The 19,811-nt window shown below is 41.7% G+C and overlaps 1 protein-coding gene across 1 annotated transcript in view; it reads left to right on the forward strand.

Annotated features, from left to right (window-relative positions):
• Positions 1-19,811, forward strand: part of Nek10 (NIMA related kinase 10) — a 180,826-nt gene that overhangs the window by 96,601 nt on the left and 64,414 nt on the right. Inside the window, exons 24-25 of the mRNA XM_051140001.1 lie at positions 17,293-17,422; positions 18,013-18,083. Of these exons, the coding sequence (XP_050995958.1) occupies positions 17,293-17,422; positions 18,013-18,083 (201 nt within the window). The remainder of the gene's footprint in view (positions 1-17,292; positions 17,423-18,012; positions 18,084-19,811) is intronic.

Genomic DNA, 19,811 nt, shown 5'->3' on the forward strand with positions numbered 1-19,811 from the left:
CCAAGTTTGCCTTTGCTGCACTCTACTGAGAGATTCATGGACCGTGGAGCATCATTGTTTTGAAAGCGAGCTCAGTCCCCCTTCCCTGGCCTCCCCCACCCCACCAGCTCCTGCTCCATCCCCACACTTCTCAGAAAATTCAAGAAGAACCAAATCCACATTGAGGGGAGGAGACTGGCTGCTGTCCAGACAGAGCTTCATCTTTCACCCTGAGACCAACAAGCATGCAAAGCAGGCAGAGGGGCTTCTCTTCACAGATCTTTCTAGAAAGTGGATTCAAGAGGTGGATGTGACTTGACAGAATACCAAGGTCAGCATGTTCTCAGGTTGGGTCAAAGAGGGTTTTGACAGCTTAGACTAAGGCTGGGCCAAGCTCAGGAACTGAGCAAAGAAAGAAGAAAAACTTAACCAAAGTGTGGAAATGTATTTACTACTCTCTCTCTCTCTCTCTCTCTCTCTCTCTCCCTCTCTCTCTTCTCTCCCTCCCCCCCCCCCCCCCCCCCGTTTCTCTCTCTGTGTCTCTGTCTCCACCCACCTTTCTTACCTCCCTCCTTCCTTTCTTTTTGGCTTTTTTCACATGGTTTCCCTGTATAGCCTTGGCTGTCCTAGAATTTGCTCTGTAGACCAGGCTGTCCTGTAACTCACAGAGAATCCTCCTGTTCCCGTATCCCAAGTGCTAGGATTAAAGGCACGTGCTACCACCATCTGGATGCTCTGGCGCCTTGGAGGATGTGTTCACTGGCTTTCTATTGCTATAACTAATGCCTGCGGAAATAGGCTGACAAAGAGGAACATTTTACAGTGACTCCCAGTGTTAGAGTTCCAGGCGGGGTTCAATGGGCTAGGGCAGAGCAGCTCATCAGATCAGAACATGTAGTCAGAAAAAGTCACTTACGTCATGTCTGGAACAGGAGAACAACTAGGGAGGAGACCTTGATCCCACAGTTCCCTTCAAGATACCCTTCCAGTGGCCCAGAATCTTATACTAGGCTTTCAGATAAATTCTTTCCCAGAGGTTAGATGTAAGGAACATACAACTCTTCTCTCTTGGTCCCAGTGACAAACCGAGGCACGATTCCACCCATGTTCATTTTCAGAAAATATTTCACTGGGCTTCCTCACAGAGCATAGTGAAGGGTTACTTTCACCTGAAAAGCCTGGCCCAGCAGGGCTGAGGGGTTCTTCATAGCTGTAGTCTCTACCAGCCTCCTCTCTATTCCACACCCCACCTCAGGCCAGGTGCAGACTTGCCAGGTGGTATAGGACACCTGGATACTTAGGTAGGAGCCTTACCCCTGTCTCTCCCCTCTCTGTGAACATGTGACCATCACCAAGTCCAGCTGGATCTTTTGCTGGTAGTTGCTTGTTTCTGAGAACAGTCACTTACAACAAAGCCTGTGTAGTTTCCACCTCATCCCAATAGTGTCAGTCTGAGGAATAAGCCTTTAACACTTGGGCCTTTAAGGGAAACTTGAGATCCCTCCTGCCACAAGAGGGGACAAAACAGAACAAGTGGCTGTGTGTAAGAGAAAGTGCATGAGTATAGTGGGTGCTTACCTTGTCTCAGGTTAGGTGAGGGTGGCACCTGATTCGTATTCGTGCTATGTGGAGAAGCACATGTCTTTGTGGTAAGCCATTTTCAGAAATGTAGAAGCCTGCTGGGTGAGTGTGAGATTATTTCATCGGCATTCAATACTATAATATATATCAGTGTTTAAAAAAACTGGCATTGTCACATGTGGTGCTTCATAATGTTCATATTGAGGCTCTAACTGCAAATGCCCAATAAATTAGTGGTACTGGAGGTGAACCTGCTCTGAGGGTTCAGATCAGTACCTTTATTCAAGCAGACAGGAGGGAGATTGTTTGTTTTCCCTTGGCACCATAGGAGGTGCAGAGTAAGGAAGAGCTGTGTTCAGGGAAGGGACAGAGCCCTCACCGGGGACTTGAACTAGCTAGAACTCATGAACTTCCAGATGTGAAGAAATAGCCATTGTCTGTGTAGTCCATGGTACGTCGTCAATGACAGCCAACTTGATTAGTGAGCTATTTTGTTAACCATGCTGCTCATATTCTCCCAAGTCTTGCCCCTGTATCCCTTTGATGTACGTTTTTCATTATAAGTAATTTTGTTTGCATCCTTTGTTTTGAATTTTGAATAAGGGTTTCTGCCTTGGCCCTAGAACCAGCCTTTTCTGAAATGAGATCTGATTTTCTCTATTGAAGGAAGGAACCAGAAGCAGAGGTTTGATGCTGTGTGACCACTGCTGCTGGGCCCTGTGTTTCTGGGTCTTGCCTGACTTAGGCTTCTATGCATATGGCCATCTGCATCTCCATTAAACTAAACAGAGTTCCTACTGCAATCTCCAATTATAGCCCTCTGCAGGGGCAGCCTGCCTCTGTTCCCATCACTCTCCTCCCTGTACCTAACCAGCCACGAACTGACTTGGTCTCTTTCAGTGCCCCTGTACAACTATGGCAGAATAAGCAACCGGAGTAACTCAAGATCAATTTTATGTGTGTATTTGCCTGGGTTTCAGGTTAGTGCTTCTAAAACCTTGGATGTCTCAAACATGTGCATGCCATCTTGTGCTGGGTTCATAGCAGTCTTCAGTCTTCTCCGTGTCACTCATCAAGGTGTGTACATGCCTGTGTGTGTATGTGTGTGTGTGTGTGTTAGAGTGAAACTTTAGCTGTTAAGTATCACTGTTGGGGAAAAGAAGAGCCCACTTCCTATATGCAAGGCTTTCAGCATGGGTCATCTCATTTTGCTCACTTACTTCCATTGAGAAAATTGTAAATTATTTAAAAACTATCATAATGTTCAAGTCTAGTATGCTTTGAGATTCACTGAGGCCCAACATTTATTTGCCTTGTTCAGTGAGTTTATAAAAATTACTTGCAATTAGCAGTTTAATTGTTTGTATATCAGCGAGGGAGTACTCATGAAAAATTAAAATTGAAACAGTTTGTCTTTGTTTCTCAATTAGATGAAGCCTCCTCATTTTTCTCTCATTTTGTCTTTATTCTCTGAGAAATTACCCTTCTAGAGCAGACATGTGTAGTATGTATGTGTGGTGTGTGCTGTGTGTTGTGTGTTGTGTGTAGTGTGTGGTATATGTGGTATGTGGCTGTGTGTGTGATGTGTGGTGTGGTGTGATATTTGTGTGTGTCTGTGTATGTGATGTGTGTATGTTTGTGTGTGCTGTGGTGTGTGTTGTATGTGATATGTTATGTGTGTTGTGGTGTGTGGTTGTGTGTGTTGTAGTGTGTGTGTGGTGTGTATGTAAGGGTTTGGTGTGTGTGTGATGTGTGGTGTGTGGTGTATAGTGTGTGGTATGCAGTATGTGTGATGTGTGTGTGTGTGTGTGGTTGTGATGTACGGTGTGTAGGGTGTGGAGCGTGTGTGTGATGTATTGTTTGTGTATGTTGTGTGGTGTGTGTAATGTGTATGTGTTGTGCTGTGTGTATGTGGTGTGGTGTTTGTTGTATGGTGTGTATGATGTGTGGTGTGTGGTGTATGGTGTGTATTTGTGTGATATTTGTGATGTGTGTGTGTGGTGTATAGTGTGTGGATGTGGAATATGTGTGTATGTGTATGTGTGTGTGGTGTGTACATGTGTGTGTTGTGTGTTGTGTTATGTGTGTGGTTTAAGAGAATGGTATTCTAGCCTCCCTTCAGAGCCAGCTGGTTCTGGGTTATGCTTATGTTTTCTATAATATTTCAGAGAGCTACACATAGCTCCTCCACATATGCCCAAATCTACACTACTTTTAGGTTTACTTAAACATTTTTATTGTGTATAAAGAATGATGACTACAGTTTTTGCACACTTAATTGAAGATGTTTTCAGTTTTTCGAAGGATCTCCTGTTTTGTTAGATGTCACATGAGGTAAGCTCTGCACACTGATTAGGTCTCTAAGGAATGACAACACAGACTTCCTCTTGGGTTAGTCTGACCAAGAGCAAGCCCAGTTAGAACCCTCCACTTCTCCTCCCATGTCTTCATCTGCCCCAGAAAAGGACCTTATTCTCTCTTTTATTAGCCATTACAGAAAGCATCACATGGGGAAGGGAAACTTTACAAAAATATTTAGCAGACAGAGGGGTCAAGGACGCCACAAGAAAACCCACAGGATCAATTAACCTGGGCCCACAGGGCCTGAGCCAACAACCAGGGAGCCTGCATGGGGCTAACCTGGCCCTCTGCACACATGTTACAGTTGTGTAGCTTGTCTTCTTGTTGGACTCCTTACTGTAGGAGTCGAGGCTGTCTCTGTCTCTTTTGTCTGCCTTTGGGACCCTTTTCCTCATACTGGCTTGCCTTGGCCAGCCTTAATATGAGGGGAAGTACGTAGTCTTACTGCAACTTGATATGACATGGTTGGGTGATATCCATGGAGGCCTGCCCTTTTCTGAAGGAAAACGGAGGAGGAGTGGATGGGGGGAGAAGCAGATGAGAGGTGTGTGTGTGGTGGGGGTGAGGGGAACTGGGAAGAGAGGAGGTTGAAATGTAAAAAATTAAATAAGAAACATCTTTAACTGAGTTTTACAAATACTTAAGTCATTGCTTCCAAGTGGCCCCAGTGGGCCCTGAAGCATTCAGTGTTCCAAGCACAAACTACATCTGTAGGCTGTCTCTAGGCTGTCGGTGCCTTTCATCACATTATTACCTTAAAACACATGCAGTGACATTACTCTGATTCAGGGGCATGAAAGAATGCATAATTTAAGATTAAAGTTTGCATTGGCCTAGGCTAGAAAGGCTGATTGGATGGGAGAGTTAGAGGCAAGCACGGTTGGTTTTTACACTATTCTCTTAAAGGCAGGTGAAAGGTACACACCCCGATGCACAGCAGCATAGCAAGTTAGTCTTAAGTGTTCTTGGGGTGTGTTATTAACTTGGCTGTGAGGGACAGGAAAGTCCAGACTCTGAACATTAAAGATGTTTTCATAAAATAATATCATTACAGTTCCACACTCATATCTTTTTTCTTAGAAAAAAGTGTGTGTGTGTGTGTGTGTGTGTGTGTGCATGTGCGTGTGTGTGTTTAACTTCTACAAAAGCATTGTTAGCTACAACTCTGTGTTTCTCTAGTGTGGGTGGGCTCATCTCATATGAGGAAACTGAAGGTTATGACAAGACAGTGAATTATTTTTATAGTTATTGTCTAAACAATAACCGCACACATATCTGCCACCTGGCATATTTGTGAGTAGTTAAGTATGACTCTGCTATATTTCCCAAAGGTTAGTTTCTTTTTGAAGATAAAAAATACACGAGTAGCCCCTTTCAGAGAACTCACATTTGTTTGCTGGGGCTGCTGTAACAGAATACATCTGACTGGGTGGCTTCGAAGTCTTAAGTTCTCATGGCTCTCGTCTCTTGGGTCTGACTGCTATGTCTGCGAGCCTGGTTTCCTCTGAGGCCTCTATCCTTTGCTTACTCTGTGCTTACATGGAGACTCTTCATCACATTCCTAGTGGCTTGTCTTTTTTGTTTTTCTTGAGACAGCATCTCCCTAGGTAGCCCAGGCTGGCCCAGAGCTTGCAATATAGCCAAGGCTGTCCTTAAATTCAGAATCTTCCCATTTCAGTTTAAGTTTGAGTGTCAGGGTTACAGGTCTGAGTCACCACACCTGGCTTTTCTTCCTTGTTTCATAATCTTTCTCAGACAGTACCATTTTACTTATTTATCTCTTTATAGACCAAAGGAAGCTAACTTCAATTGAAGGTGAACTTTGACAGTCTATCTCTAAACTTACTTGTTTTGTACAGTTAACTACCCCCACCTATATATTGTATGCCTCCAAATGGGGTTGTTCCCAGCTGAGGGTGTGGCTCAGTGTTGGTCAGGCCCACTAAGAAGGCTCTGTCACCCCATGTGTCACCTGTGGCTTCTGTGTCAGGGCCAGTGGAGGTGGCTGCTCGTCACCCTGCAGGCAGGTCTAGGGGTGGTTTCATGGCTGTGTTCACAAGGATTTCAAGAGCTGCAAGAGAGAGCAAGTACCCTGCAACTCTTTTCTTCCATTACTTTTACCAAATCCAATCATGTGGCCAAGATTAGGCACCAGAACTGGAGAATCTTCCAGACCAGTGCAGAGGGCAGGCCTGTGAGGTGGGAACTTTGTGGTACCATTGAAGAAGAGGAGACACAATGAGAAAAATAAGCCGAGTGTTGCTCTTATAGATGTATTGCCACAACTCGTATTTGGAGTTCCTAGCCGAGCTACATTCTGCAAGGTACCAAATGTTATAAATAAAGCTACATTCACCTTCGCACTGAATTAAATTAAAATACCACATCTACCAACTCCCTCAAGTTAACTCCACTTAGAAGTTGTTGAAGTCGCATGGCAATTTCAGAAGAGATGCCCAAGGGAAAGATTGTCATTTTCACAGTGGATTTAAATGTTGTCCTCCTCACACTCTGCTTTACCACCAGATGCCTAGAAATGGGAGATGCTACATCCATACATTTTTCATTATAATCCTGCATCTTTACTCATCAAGGAATCTCCATGACCTTCAGCAATAAGCATTTATTGTTAGATACATAGGCCTCTGACCTCTTTGGAGAAGTTCCGTACACTGTATATTGTGTCAGACAGGCTGTGAAGGGAGAAGTGACTTGGGACATCTTCTGGTAGTGTACATAAACTCCTTGAAGGACAAATGGAAGGACTCCATGACTCTTAAGCTGAGACTTGGACCCGACACAATGCTGTGTCCATAGCACATTGTTTAAAGCCAAAAAGCAGAATTGAATCAGAGGCAACTGTAGGTGCTGAACACAGACGGCCAAGAAGCTACAACATGGGAGCAATGCTGGGACTCATAGTTCTATCTGCTGAGGAGATAGGTTCTATCTGCCAGAAAAAAAATATGACCCAGGACAAGTGATGGGTACCCGAGTGGTCTGTGGATGTGAGTACTTAGCATCCTAGTTAAGTGTCCTACCTAGGGTTACTATTGCTGTGATGAAACACCATGGCCAAAAGCAACTTGAGAGGAGAGGGTTTATTTGGCTTCCACTGTTCACTATTGAAGGAAGTCAAGACAGGAACTCAAACAGAACAGGAACCTGGGGGCAGGAGATGATAAAGAGGCCATAGAGGGGTGCTGCATATGGGATTGCTCATTATGGCTTGCTCAGCCTACTTTCTTATAGAACTCAGGACCACCAGCCCAGGGATGATGCCACCCACAATGGTTTGGGACCTCCCCCATCAATCAGTCCCTAATTAAGAAAATGCTGTGTGCAGTTGATCTTATGGAGGCATTTTCTTAAGTGAGGGTCCCTCTTCTCAGATGGCTTTAGCTGGGATCAAGTTGACAATACATATCCAGGACACACTGAATTATTGCTTGATTATGCTTCTGAATGCATCTGAGGCCAACACAGTTCAAGGACACTACATGTTTGTTTATTTGTGGTCTGCAGTACTGGTGATTGAATGTACAATCTTCTACATGCTAGGCATGTATTTTACTATTGAGTTATGTCTCAAGTCTTAAAAAGGCTCTTTGATAAGTTTACTTGAAATAGTATTTAAGACTTTCATGTGATTGTGTTTTTAATTTATACATTTCACTTTTACATATACTATGTGTGTGGGCACATAGGGGTGGCCACACGTATGGAAGTCAGAATACAACTTGTATTAGTCAATCTCTGTCCTTTTACCCTGTGGGTCTTGGGAATCAAACTCATATTATCAATCTTGGTGGCAGGCACCTGGACTGATTAGCTGTCTTGTCAACCCTCAAGTACTAGTATTTTTTTAAATAATATTTTTATTAATTCTTTGAGACTGTCATACAATGTATTTTGTACATATTTGTTCTCTCCCTCAGCTCCTTCCATAACCGCTGTCTCCGACCAACCACACTTTCCCACCCCTCTTTGAGACACCTTTCTTTCTTTTTTTCTAGCTATGACAGAAAATGGTTATGAATACTTACTATTAATAACATGTGATTATTACAATTATTATTTAACCCACTATCATATCAATAAAAGTCACAGACACCTGTTACATTTTTAATATGCCTATACACTGTAACTAGGAGGAACTAACCCCCTAAGATGGCCTTTACCTCCCAACCCCACATCTCATCCATATTTTAAGTTGTTCCTATCTGAGCTGCTTCCCATCTGTCATTTCCATAAATACTTGCTCATTGTTTTCATCTGGGCTGCTTTCCTCCATCGCCGATCCTCAAACAAGCTCCTCCTGGCATATGGCTCTTCTTTATGGTGGTCACTCTTCTTCCTCTTTTTCTGCCCTTCTTTCCTTGTCCCAATTCCATGATCCTTCTCTCCTCCAAGCCCTTGAACCTTAGCATCACCTACCTCTCTTCTGCCCTGCCCAGGTCTAGGCATTTATTGGCCATTCCTGGATAATTTGGAGGCAAGGGTACATAGCATCACTTGGTATACTTGAGTGTTTATTGGTAGAACAGTAAGAATCTTGGGATGGTGAGCAAGCAATTAATTAAATACAAAGCACCAGACCATGCCACAGCATTTCCTCATACAGTTCAGTTTGTGTTGCTCAGCTAGTCCTGGCAGTGGAGCCCACCCTGGTGTGAGATAGACCTGCCAGGTTTAATGTCCTTAGAGAGAACTGACTCTATCTCTCCCAGTATCTATCAAATACCAATAGCTCCTCAGATAGTGGTGGGGTTTTTATGTCCACCATCCCTCTTCCATGCTGGAATTTTTGTCTGTCTAGAGCTTGTGTAGGTCTTGTGTGTACTGTCACAATGGGAGTAAGTCATAAGTACCTCTGTCCTCTTGTGTCTGGAAATAACTCTTGATCTGATGTTCTTCCTTGTCTCTGGTTCTTAAAATCTTTTTAAATTAAACATTTCTATTTTTACCTATACATTTATGTTATTACACATATATACAATAAACTGCCTATAGCAAGAAGAACCATGACACAATCAGGAATTATACAAATGTTTCATTCTTAGTGTTTTGGCTATTTGTATTTGACAGCCTTAAAGAAAACATGTTTCCTATTTTGGTGTGTCCAAAATTCTGAATGTAGAAGGACAGCAGGTTACCAAGAAGAGACTTGATACCCTATGAGAATATACAGGGGGAGGTAATCCCCCTCAGGAACAGTCATAGGGGAGGGGAATAATGGGAAAAGGGGGGGGGGGGAGGAATGGTAGAATACAAGGGATGGGATAAACATTGAGATGTAACAAGAATAAATTAATAATTAAAAAAACCCAAAAAAACAAAAACAAAAACAAAAAAACAACCAGAAAACCAAAAAAAAAAAAAAAAAAAAAAAAATTCTGAATGTAAATCAATCTCCATCATATCTTGTCATTATCAACTTAAAACATCTATCGAGACCTAAAAACATCTTAACCCCTAAACAATTAAGCTTCATTGTAAAACTAAACTAGCTAGTCTTCAACCCCATCAGAGACTTGAGAAGGAATAAACGTGATTACCTGAGGAATCATGTATTTTGTACATATTTGTTCTCTCCCTCAGCTCCTTCCATAACCGCTGTCTCTGACCAATCACACTTTCCCACCCCTCTCTGAGATTTCTTTCTTTCTTTTTCCTAAGATGTGTATTATTGTGATAAATGTAGACTAGTAATTGATATGACCATGACTTGATCAACTGTAAATTAACTTGTATAATTTATTTATCCTAAAGCGATGAAATAGCACCTTAAAAGTGTTGAAAGTAAACCTTGTGTTATAATTGAGTTATATGGGTACAATACCTCATATTAGAGTAGAAATGTATATAATGTATGTGAAGATTAATCTTACATTTGAATTCTATACCACTGTATCTAAAATTAAACTTATTTTGCGTTTATAAACAAATCCCCCTTCCTTCTTTTCAACTCCTATCTCCAAACCCAAGAATGTAAGATAAAGGAAAAGAGAGATATCTCTGATTCTTACCTTGTTTTCTCTCTGAATAAAGACCAATAATAAATTGTAACCAACTCCCATTGATAATAACCATCATTAGCCCAAGAAAGCAACCAAAAGCCAACCCGACCCCCCCTTAAAGGAAACAGCATGTTGTTCTCTTAAGGTTTCTTCTGGCTGATTTGGGAAGAATAATACCTTTGTAGGGGCCCAAATAAAAGTGAGGAAATGGTTAAACAAGCTAGGAATAGCGTTGTGGTCCAGTTTATAAATGTTGAGAAATTCCAGGCTTAATTAAAGTCCTGTATAGGACAGTCTAAAATGCTAGACCAATTGGTATTGGAAGCTTTCTTTGAAAGTGTCCTGGGAGCTGTCTTGTTCTGTCAGAGGGACGTGATCTAAGTTTGGTGGCCAGAGTGCATATCTGAAGTAGTCCCTACTCTCCACATGTGGCAACCATAGGGAGACTGTGCTACTACATTTGAGCATAGGGTCGAGGTCCACATCATATGTGGTCATTGGTTGATGTTCCAGTCTCTGTATTGTATTGTAGTTACGCTGTATTATGTGGCTAATATCTGCTTATGAATGGTTATATACCTTGTGTATCTTTCTGGGTCTGGGTTACCTCACTCAGGATGATCTTTTCCAGTTCCATCCATTTGCCTGCAAATTTAAAGATTCCTTGTTTTTAATAGCTAAATAGTATTCAGTTGTATAAATGTACCACAGTTTCTTCATCCATTCTTTGGTTTAGGGACATCTAGGTTGTTTCCAGATTCTGGCTATTAGGAATAAAGCTTCTATGAACATAGCCAAACAAATGTCCTTGTTATATGGTGGAACATCTTTTGGATATATTCCCAGGAGTGTTATGGCTAGGTCCTGAGGTAAAATTATTCCAAATTTCCTGAAAAAGCACTGATTGATTTCCAAAGTGGTTGTACAAGTTTGTACTCCCACCAGTGATGGAGGAGTGTTCCCCTTTCTCCACATCCTCACTAGCATGTGCTGTCACCTGAGTTTTTGATCTTAGCCATTCAAATAGGTGTAAGATGGAATTGTTTTGAATTGCATTTCCCTCATAAGTAAGAATGTTCAGCATTTCTTTAAGTGTTTCTCAGCCACTTAATATTCTTCTGTTCAGACTTCTCTGTTTAATTTTGTACTCCATTTTAAATTGGATTACTTGGTTTGGTTGTGTTTAATTTCTTGAGTTCTTTGTATATTTTGGATATTAGCCCTTTCTCAGATGTAGAGTTGGTGAAGATCTTTTTCCAGTCTGTAGGCTGTCATTTTGTTTGTTGACAGTGTCCTTCACTTTACATAAGCTTTTCAGTTTCACAAGTTCCCATTTATTAATTGTTGATCTTAGGGCCTGAGCTCTATTAGTGTTCTATTCATGAAGATGTCTCCTGTGCAAAGTGTTCAAGGCTCTTCCCCATTTTTTCTTCTAACAGATTTAGTTTGTCTGGTTTTATGTTGAGGTTTTTAATCCATTTGGACTTCAGTTTTGTGCAGGGTGATATATATGGATCTATTTTCATTTTTCTACATGTAGCCATCCAGTCAGACCAGCACCATTTGTTGAAGATGCTATCTTTTTTCCATTGTAGGGATTTGGCTTCTTTGTCAAAAATCAAGTGTCCATAGGTATGTGGGTTTATTTCTGGGTCTTCCATTCAATTCCATTGATTAACCAACCTATTTCTATATGAGTGACATGCTGTTTTTATTACTGTTGCTCTATAGTATAGCTTGAGATCTGGGACAGAAATTCCTCCAGAAGATCTTTTATTGTACAGGATCATTTTAGCTATTTTGTTTTTTTTGTTGTTGTTGTTTTTCCATATGAAGTTGAGAATTGATCTTTCAAGGTTGGTAAAGAATTATGTGGGTATTTTGATGGAAATTTCATTGAATATGTAAATTGCTTCTGAAATCTTCTTCAAATGATTTCTTCAGAGATTTGAAGTTTTTTCATATAAATATTTCACTTTCTTGGTTAGAGTTATACCAAGATACTTTATATTATTTGTGGCTATTGTGAAGGTTGTGGTTTCCCTAACTTCTTTCTCAGGCTGTTTGTCTCTTGTATATAGGAAGGCTACTGATTTTTTTTTTCAGTTGGTTTTGTGTCCAGCCACTTTCCTGACAGTGTTCATCAGTTGTTGGAGTTCCTTGATAGAATTTTTAGGGTCACTTATGTATACTATCATATCATCTGTGAATAGTGATAGTTTGACTTCTTTATATCCCCTTGATCTCCTTCAGTTGTTTTATTGCTCTAGCTAGGACTTGAATTACTATATTGAAGAGATACAGAGAGAGTGGACAGCTTTGTTGACTCCCTGATTTCAGTGGAGTTTATTTAAGTTTCTCTCCATTTAGTTTTATATTGGTTATAAGCTTGCTGTATATTGCCTTTATTATGTTTAGGTATGTGTCTTGTATTCCTGCTCTCTCCAGGTCTTTTAACATGAATGGGTGTTGGATATTGTCAATATTTTTGGTTATCTAAGGAGATGACCATGTGGTTTTTTTCTTTCAGTTTGTTCATATGATGAATTACATTTATGGATTTCTAGATATTGAACCACCCTGCATGCCTGGAATGAAGCCTACTTGGTCGTGGTGAACTCAGTTTGCGAGTATTTTATTCAATATTTTCACATCACTGTTCATAAGAGAAATTGGTCTGAAATTCTCTTTCTTTGTTGAGTCTTTTTGTGGTTTAGCTATCAAGGTGATTGTGGCCTCATAGAATGAGTTTAGTAATATTCCTTCTGTTTCTATTTTGTGGAATAGTTTGAAGAGAACTGATATTAGCTCATCTTTGAAGGTCTGGTAGAATTCTGCGCTGAATCCATCTGGTCCCGGGCTTTTGCTATTGTTGTTGTTCTTGTTGAGGGACTTTTGATGACTGCCTCTATTTCCTTAGGTGTGATAGGACTATTCAATTCATTTACCTGATCTTGATTCAGTTTTGATAGTTGGTAGCTACCAAGAAAATTGTCCCCTTACTTTTGAAGTAAGACCTGATGATTCTTTGGATTTCCTCAGTGTCTGTTTTTATGTCTCCCTTTTCATTTCTGATTTTGTTGATTGGAATACTCTCCTTCTGTCTTTTGTTATTTGGCTAAATGTGTGTTAATCTTGTTGATTTTCTCAAAGACTCAGCTCTTGGTTTCTTTGAATTGTTTTCTTTGTTTCCAATTTATTGATTTCAGCCCTAAGTTTGATGATTTCCAGCCATCTACTCCTTTTGGGTGTGTCTGCTTCATTTTGTTCTAGAACTTTCAGGTGTGCTGCTAAGTTGCTCGTATGGGATCTTTCCAGTTTCTTTACAAGAGCACTTAGTGCTATGAACTTTTTTCTTAGCATTGATTTCATTGTGTCCCATAAGTTTGGGAATGTTGGGCCTTCAGTTTCATTAAATTCTAGGAAGTTTTTAATTTCTCTTTTTATTTCATCCCTTACCCAGATGTCACTGAGTGGGAAGTGGTTCAGTTTCCATGAGTTTGTTGGCTTTTAGTTGGTTTTTTTTTTTTTTTGTTTTGTTTTGTTTTTTTGTTTGTTTTGAGTTCCAGCTTTACCTCATGGTGGTCTGATAAGATGCAAGGGATTATTTTGATTTTATTGTATCTTTTGAGGCTTTCTTTATGACCATGTATGTGGTCAGTTTTGGAGAAAGTTCCATGAGGTGCTGAAAAGAAAGTGTATTCTTTTGTGTTTGGGTGAAATGTTCTGTAGATATCAGTTAGGTCCATTTGTTTCATGATGTCTATTATTTTCCTTGTTTCTCCATTTGGTTTTTGTCTTGATTATCTGCCTATTGGAGAGAGAGGGCTGTTGAAGTCTCCCACTATTAATGTGTAGGGTTTGATGTGTGATTTAATCTGTAGTAATGTTTGTTTTATGAATGTCAGTGTTCCTGAAATTGGGGCATAGATGTTTAGAATTGAGACATCATCTTGGCATATTTTTCTTCTGATTAGGGTAAAGTGACCTGCCCCATCTCTTTTGATTAGTTTTGGTTGAAAGTCTATTTTATCAGATAATAGAATAGCTACTCCAGCTTGCTTCTTGTGTCCATTTTCTTGGAATACAGTTTTCCAATCCTTTACTCTGAGGTAATGTCTATCTTTATTGCTGAGATGTATTTCTTGTATGCAGCAGAATGATGGATCCTGTTTTCACATCCATTCTGTCAGCCTGTGTTGTTTTACTGGGGAATTGAGGCCATTGATGTTAAGAAATATTAATGACAATTGGTTGTTAGTTCCTTTTATTTTGATGTTGGTGGTGGTAGAGTGTGTGTGTTTCCATGTTTTGGATTTGTATATGTGGAATTATTTATTTCCTGTGTTTTCCTGGGTTTAATTAGCCTTCTTGAGTTGAAGTTTTCTTTCTAGTACCTTCTGAGGGCTGGGTTTGTGGTGAAGTATTGATTAAACTTGGTTTTGTCATGGAATATCTTGTTTTCTCCATCTATGGTGATTGAAAGTTTTCCTGGCTATAATAGTCTGGGTTGGCATCAGTGGTCTCTTAATGTTTGCATGACTTCTGTCAAGGCCCTTCTAGCTTTCATAGTCTCTGTTGAGAATTCAGGTGTAATTCTGATGGGTTTGCCTTTATATGTAACTTGACATTTTTCTCTTGCAGCTTTTAATATTCTTTTTTGTTCTGTACATTGAATGTTTGATTGTTATCTGGTGGGAGGATTCTCTTTTCTCATCAAATCTATTTGGAGTTCTGTAGGCTTCTTGTATGTTTATGTGCATTTCTTTCTTTAGGTTGGGAAAGTTTTCATCTATGAGTTTGTTGAAAATGTTTTCTGGGCCTTGGAGCTTGGCTTCTCCTCCTTCTTTTATTCCTACTGTTCTTAGATTAGTCTTTTTATAGTGTCCCAGATTTCTTGGGTGTTTTATGTCAGCAAATTTTTGTTTTAATGTGATCTTTGGTTGATGTATCGATACCTTCGATTGTATCTTCCACACTTGAGATTCTCTCTCCCATCTCTTGTATTCGGTTGGCGTGGCTTGTGTCCTTCTCTTCCCTATGTTTTCCAACTCTAAGATTGACTCAGCTTGTGTTTCTTTATTGCTTCTAATTCCATGTTTAGGTCTTGAATAGTCTTATTCATTTCTTTCCCCTGTTTGATTAAATTTTCCTGTAATTTTTTTTGTAGGATTTATTCAATTCCTTCATCTGGTTGGATATATTTTCCAGTGTTTCTTTGAGTGGTTTATCTTCCTCTTTCAAAGCTTCTATCATTTTTCTTCACCTCAGATTTAAAGTCTTCTCCTTGTGCTTCATGGGAGTTCATATCTCCAGGGCTTGCTGTGGTAGGATCACTGGTTTCTGGTGGTGTTATATGGCTCTCAGTTTTGTTCCTAGTCTTCTTGCACTGTCCTCTAGGCATCTGGTTGTCTAGCTAGGAGTTAGCAGGCCTAGGGTTCCTCCAATGAGGTTGCTGTCTGTGTCCCATGTTGGCCATGCAGTTTGGGAGCAAGTAAAGAGAGCTCCAAGCCAATGGTTGTTTGCTATGACTCCCCAGAGGCCTCCTCAGGATGTTGGAACAGTGTGTGTTAGAGCCTGCATCCAGCTCAGCTCAGTGGGGTTCCCTGTCTGTATCCCAGGTAGGAGAGGAGTTTGCTGATAGATTTCCAAGCCAAAAGTTTCTCAGTCCTTTTTGAAATGGCAGGGCTCTATCTATCTGCTCTGTATTCCAGATAGGCCATTAAGCAGCTGGGGGACTATAAGAGGTTCAAGCTTGAAGCTGCTCAGGTGCCCCCACAAACCTTTTTGAAATGGCAGCAAATGTGAGTCTTGGTCTGCGCCATACTCAGCTCTGTCTATCTGGTCTGTATCTCAGATGGATCAGGCTGGTAAGCAGCTGGGGGTCTGAGGAGGACCAGAGCCCAAAGCTCCTGGTGTGTTATCCAGGCCTTCTTGATATGACAGGGCTGTTTATCTGTTCTGTGCCCTGGTTGGGCAGAGAGAATTAGAGCTCAAAGCTGCTCAAGGAACAGCAGCTAATGTGGGGTGTGGCCTGCACAGGTCTCTGCTCTGGGTGTCTGCTCTGTGACCTAGATGGTTCAGGCCAATGATCTGTAGGTGGCTGGGTGAAATCAGAGCCAGAAGCTGCTAACAGGGTAGCAGCTAATGAGGATTGTGCCCGGAGCAGATCTCTGCTCAGCCTGTTTGCTTTGTGTCTTAGCTGTGTCAGAGCAGTATGCTTTATACGGGCAGGCACAGATTGACCCAGGCCTGAAGTTGCTCACAGGATAGCAGCTAATGTGGATTGTGGCCCATACAGGTCTCTGCTCAGCGTTTTTTCTTTGTGTATGTAGTATGCTCCAGGCGGTTGGTCAGAGAAATACCAAGGCCCCAAATTGCTCATAGGATGGTGGCTATTGTCAGTTGTGGCTGGCACCTGGATTCAGCTCTCACAGTATGCTCCATGTTACAGATGGGCCCAGCTGGCAAGCAGCTGGGAAAGCTGTGAGAATTCGGAACTCCAAGCTGCTCAGATGCTCCACAGGCCCTCTCGAGATGGCAGTGCTCTGCTTATCTTCTCTGTAACCCAGCTGGATTAGGCTGGCAAGCAGCTAGGGACGCTGAGAGTGATCAGAGCTCAAAGTTGGTTGGGTGCCCCACACTATTTCTCAGGAGGCAGCTAATGTGGATTGTGTCCGGTGCTGGGATTCAACTCTGCCTGTCCGCTCCCTGTCCCAGACCCCGCAAGAAGTAGATGGGCAGTGACAGCCTGAAACTGCACTGGATATCCCACAGCCCTTCCCAAGATGGTGGCTGATGTAGGCTGTCCCCAGGATTTTTCTGTGGTTTAGCTGGGTGGTCAAGGGTCGGGCCTACTCATGCCCCACACAATGTGGATCCCTCTCACCTTGGAATCAATAGCACTGGTGTTTTGTAGTTCTCAGTTTGGTCTTTAGGTTGCTGGGTAGTCCTGGTTTTCATGCTAATCAGACACAGTGTACAATTGGTGCTGCCATCTTCGGTTCTTACACTCTTTCTGCCACCTCTTCTGTGAAAATCCCTGTGCCTCATGGGGAAAGGACTGCAATATGTATTTTTCACTTAGGACTGAATACCCCACACTCTCTTACAATCTGTAGACTGAATTGTTGAGGGTCTCTGTGTTATTTGCTGTCCTCTGTAAGGAGATGCTTCACTGAGAAGGGTTGAGAGAATTATGAGTATAGTGCAAAGTCATTAGGAGTCATTTTCATGTCCAGTTACTTGTTTTTTTGTATCAACACCACCAGCTTGAACACTGGTCTTCTTCCAGCGGTGACTGATTTATTTCCCTTCCTCAGTATGCATTAACATCCCTTATGTGTTTCAGCCCAGAGGTCCTGAAGAGTGAGCCGTATGGAGAGAAGGCTGATGTCTGGGCTGCTGGCTGCATCCTCTATCAGATGGCGACTTTGAGTCCTCCCTTCTGTAGCACCAACATGCTCTCCTTGGCGACTAAAGTAGGCCACTGCAAACAAAAGGGCCTCCTGTTGCTAAGAGCCACATCCTGTCTTCCCCTAACCCTTGTGACTTATACCACTATCAGTTAAAAGCATGCATTGTTTGATTTCCTACGTGACCCAATCTATCTCATCTCCTCTCATCTAAACATCTACAACACTTCAAATCACTTCTACTTGACTATGGTCATTTGTCATATAACATTAAGAAAACAAACTCCTCATTGCTGATTCTTTATGGTGGCAGAGTTGGAACCGAGGTCCTAGCACATGCTAGGCAGCTGCTTTCCCCTTATGCTGCATCCCCAGCCCCTACCCTAGGCCCACATGCCACCATATTATATTGTCCCATGTATCACTTTACCATGAGCCCAAGGTTAGCTTTACCTTAGCTTAGAAAAGATGATTCTCAATTCTAGAACTGTCTAATCAGCATTAGTTTTCATTTCTTGGCATGAATGAAAATTCCTGATTAAAACTTGTATGTGCGGTTATATTAATTTATTATCAATCCATATTGTAGCCACGGATGGCTGCCCATAGAAACCGTGGTCCTTTGACACTCTCACTGTTTCCTGTTTTTCTTGCAGATAGTGGAGGCTGTGTATGAACCAGTGCCAGAAGGCATCTACTCTGAAAAAGTGACAGATACCATTAGCAGGTAAATAGTCTCACATTATAACATTTAGCAGCCATCATAAAATTCCTCATTCCTCTCTATATTCATTACCTATAGGTAAATGCTTATGAAAATCTCTCCAGGTAATCCAAACCTAGCAGGGTGCTTAAACATCGTTAGTAATAGTGGTTCTTTGAAAACCACTGAGACATCCAAGAGGAACGTGAGATGTTGTACAGCCATTAGGCCTATCTACAAGACTTTATGTCAACATGAAAAATGTATGTGATGTAAAACCAAGCAAAACAAAAACTATGAAAACCAATTTTTATGAAGTATGCATACAGAAAAAAATAATAAGCTAAAAAGAACTATGTGCTCAGTGATAAAACTACAGTTATTTTTAAAAGTTTGCAATACTGTATTTTATACTAAGTTCTCAAATGAAAATGAGAGGCTCTCCTCATTACAATTGCAGGAGTTTAATAAAGGTCCTTGCCCTGTACTCCCAGAGGGCTGACGTATTCCTCCTGACTGCAGGAACCCTCCTTGAATGCCTCAGACTCAGATCCATCCTGCTTGCTGCTGTCGAGATTTCAGCTACTCCCCTCATCACCCCCCGCCCCCACTGATCCTTTCAGACATTTGCATAGTTCTTGCCTTCACCTCCCTTAGATTACCACAGAAACATCTCAGACCAGGAAACCAACTCTGACCGCTCTTCTGCCTCAGTGCACTCCAGCTCACTTCATAAAATCTTGGTGTCAGTCATTCTATGACTATTAACCCTTGTTGTCAAGCTACATGGGTTTGGAATAAAATTAGGGGCATACTGTTAGGTATATCTGTGGAAGAATGCCCGGAAAGTTTGAGCTAATGAGAGCTGACCCACCCTGACTTTGGGCAAATGAGATGCTATCCCTAACTGAAGAGAAAGAAAGGGGGCTGAGCACCAATAGTTTCTCTCCTTACACAGTGTGTGTAGTCATACCACACTCCTGTCTTCATGCTGTCTGCCCTCTCATGGTGGACTGTGTCCCCTCTTCAGTGATGAGCCCAAACAACCCCTTTTTCCTTGCCTGGCTTTGTCTGGTAACTTGGTTGTGACACCACGGGAAAAAAAATAATACACAGAGTTGGTACTGAGAGTGACACCACTCTTGCTGTGGGAAGCCTGAGCGCACTGTTTGTAGAGCTTTGTGTGACTGATTTGTGGAGCAAACATGGAAGAGTTTGGAGCCATGAGGTAAAGAAGGCCCCGAGTGCCATAAGCAGAGCTCAGTGGGAAGAGTTTTAAAAACTGGAGTGTGGATGAAAATGCCAAAATGCCCAGCTCTTGCAGCTCCAGGAAGGAATGCAAAGCCTTGCCAGGTACTGGACTAGGAGCCACTTATGTTTCCTGTCACTGTGCTGTTTTACCGTGCAGATGATGGGCTGCCTTCAAGCAGGACCAAATGAGCCCTCCCTTCATTCTCTACGTTGCTTTTGGTCAGGTATTAATATTTGGTGACAGCAACAAAAAAGTAACTAATGCCCCTAAAATATCACACTCAGGCACACTCATGCTTGCTTGTTGATGTCTTTCCTCCACAAAGAAACTTAAGAGCAGATACTTTTTACCTTGGTTTTGACCTGGCTATTGCAGAAGAGCGCCTGGCACAGACCAGACCTTCAGTCAACACTGGTTCTTGGAAGTCACGGCTGATAAGTTATTGCCAAGGACATCTTAGTACTTGCATGGGGCCAACATTATTTCTCTGCTCCACCAAG

Source organism: Acomys russatus, chromosome 3 (genome assembly GCF_903995435.1).
Source record: "Acomys russatus chromosome 3, mAcoRus1.1, whole genome shotgun sequence".
NCBI classification, from domain to species: Eukaryota; Metazoa; Chordata; class Mammalia; order Rodentia; family Muridae; genus Acomys; species Acomys russatus.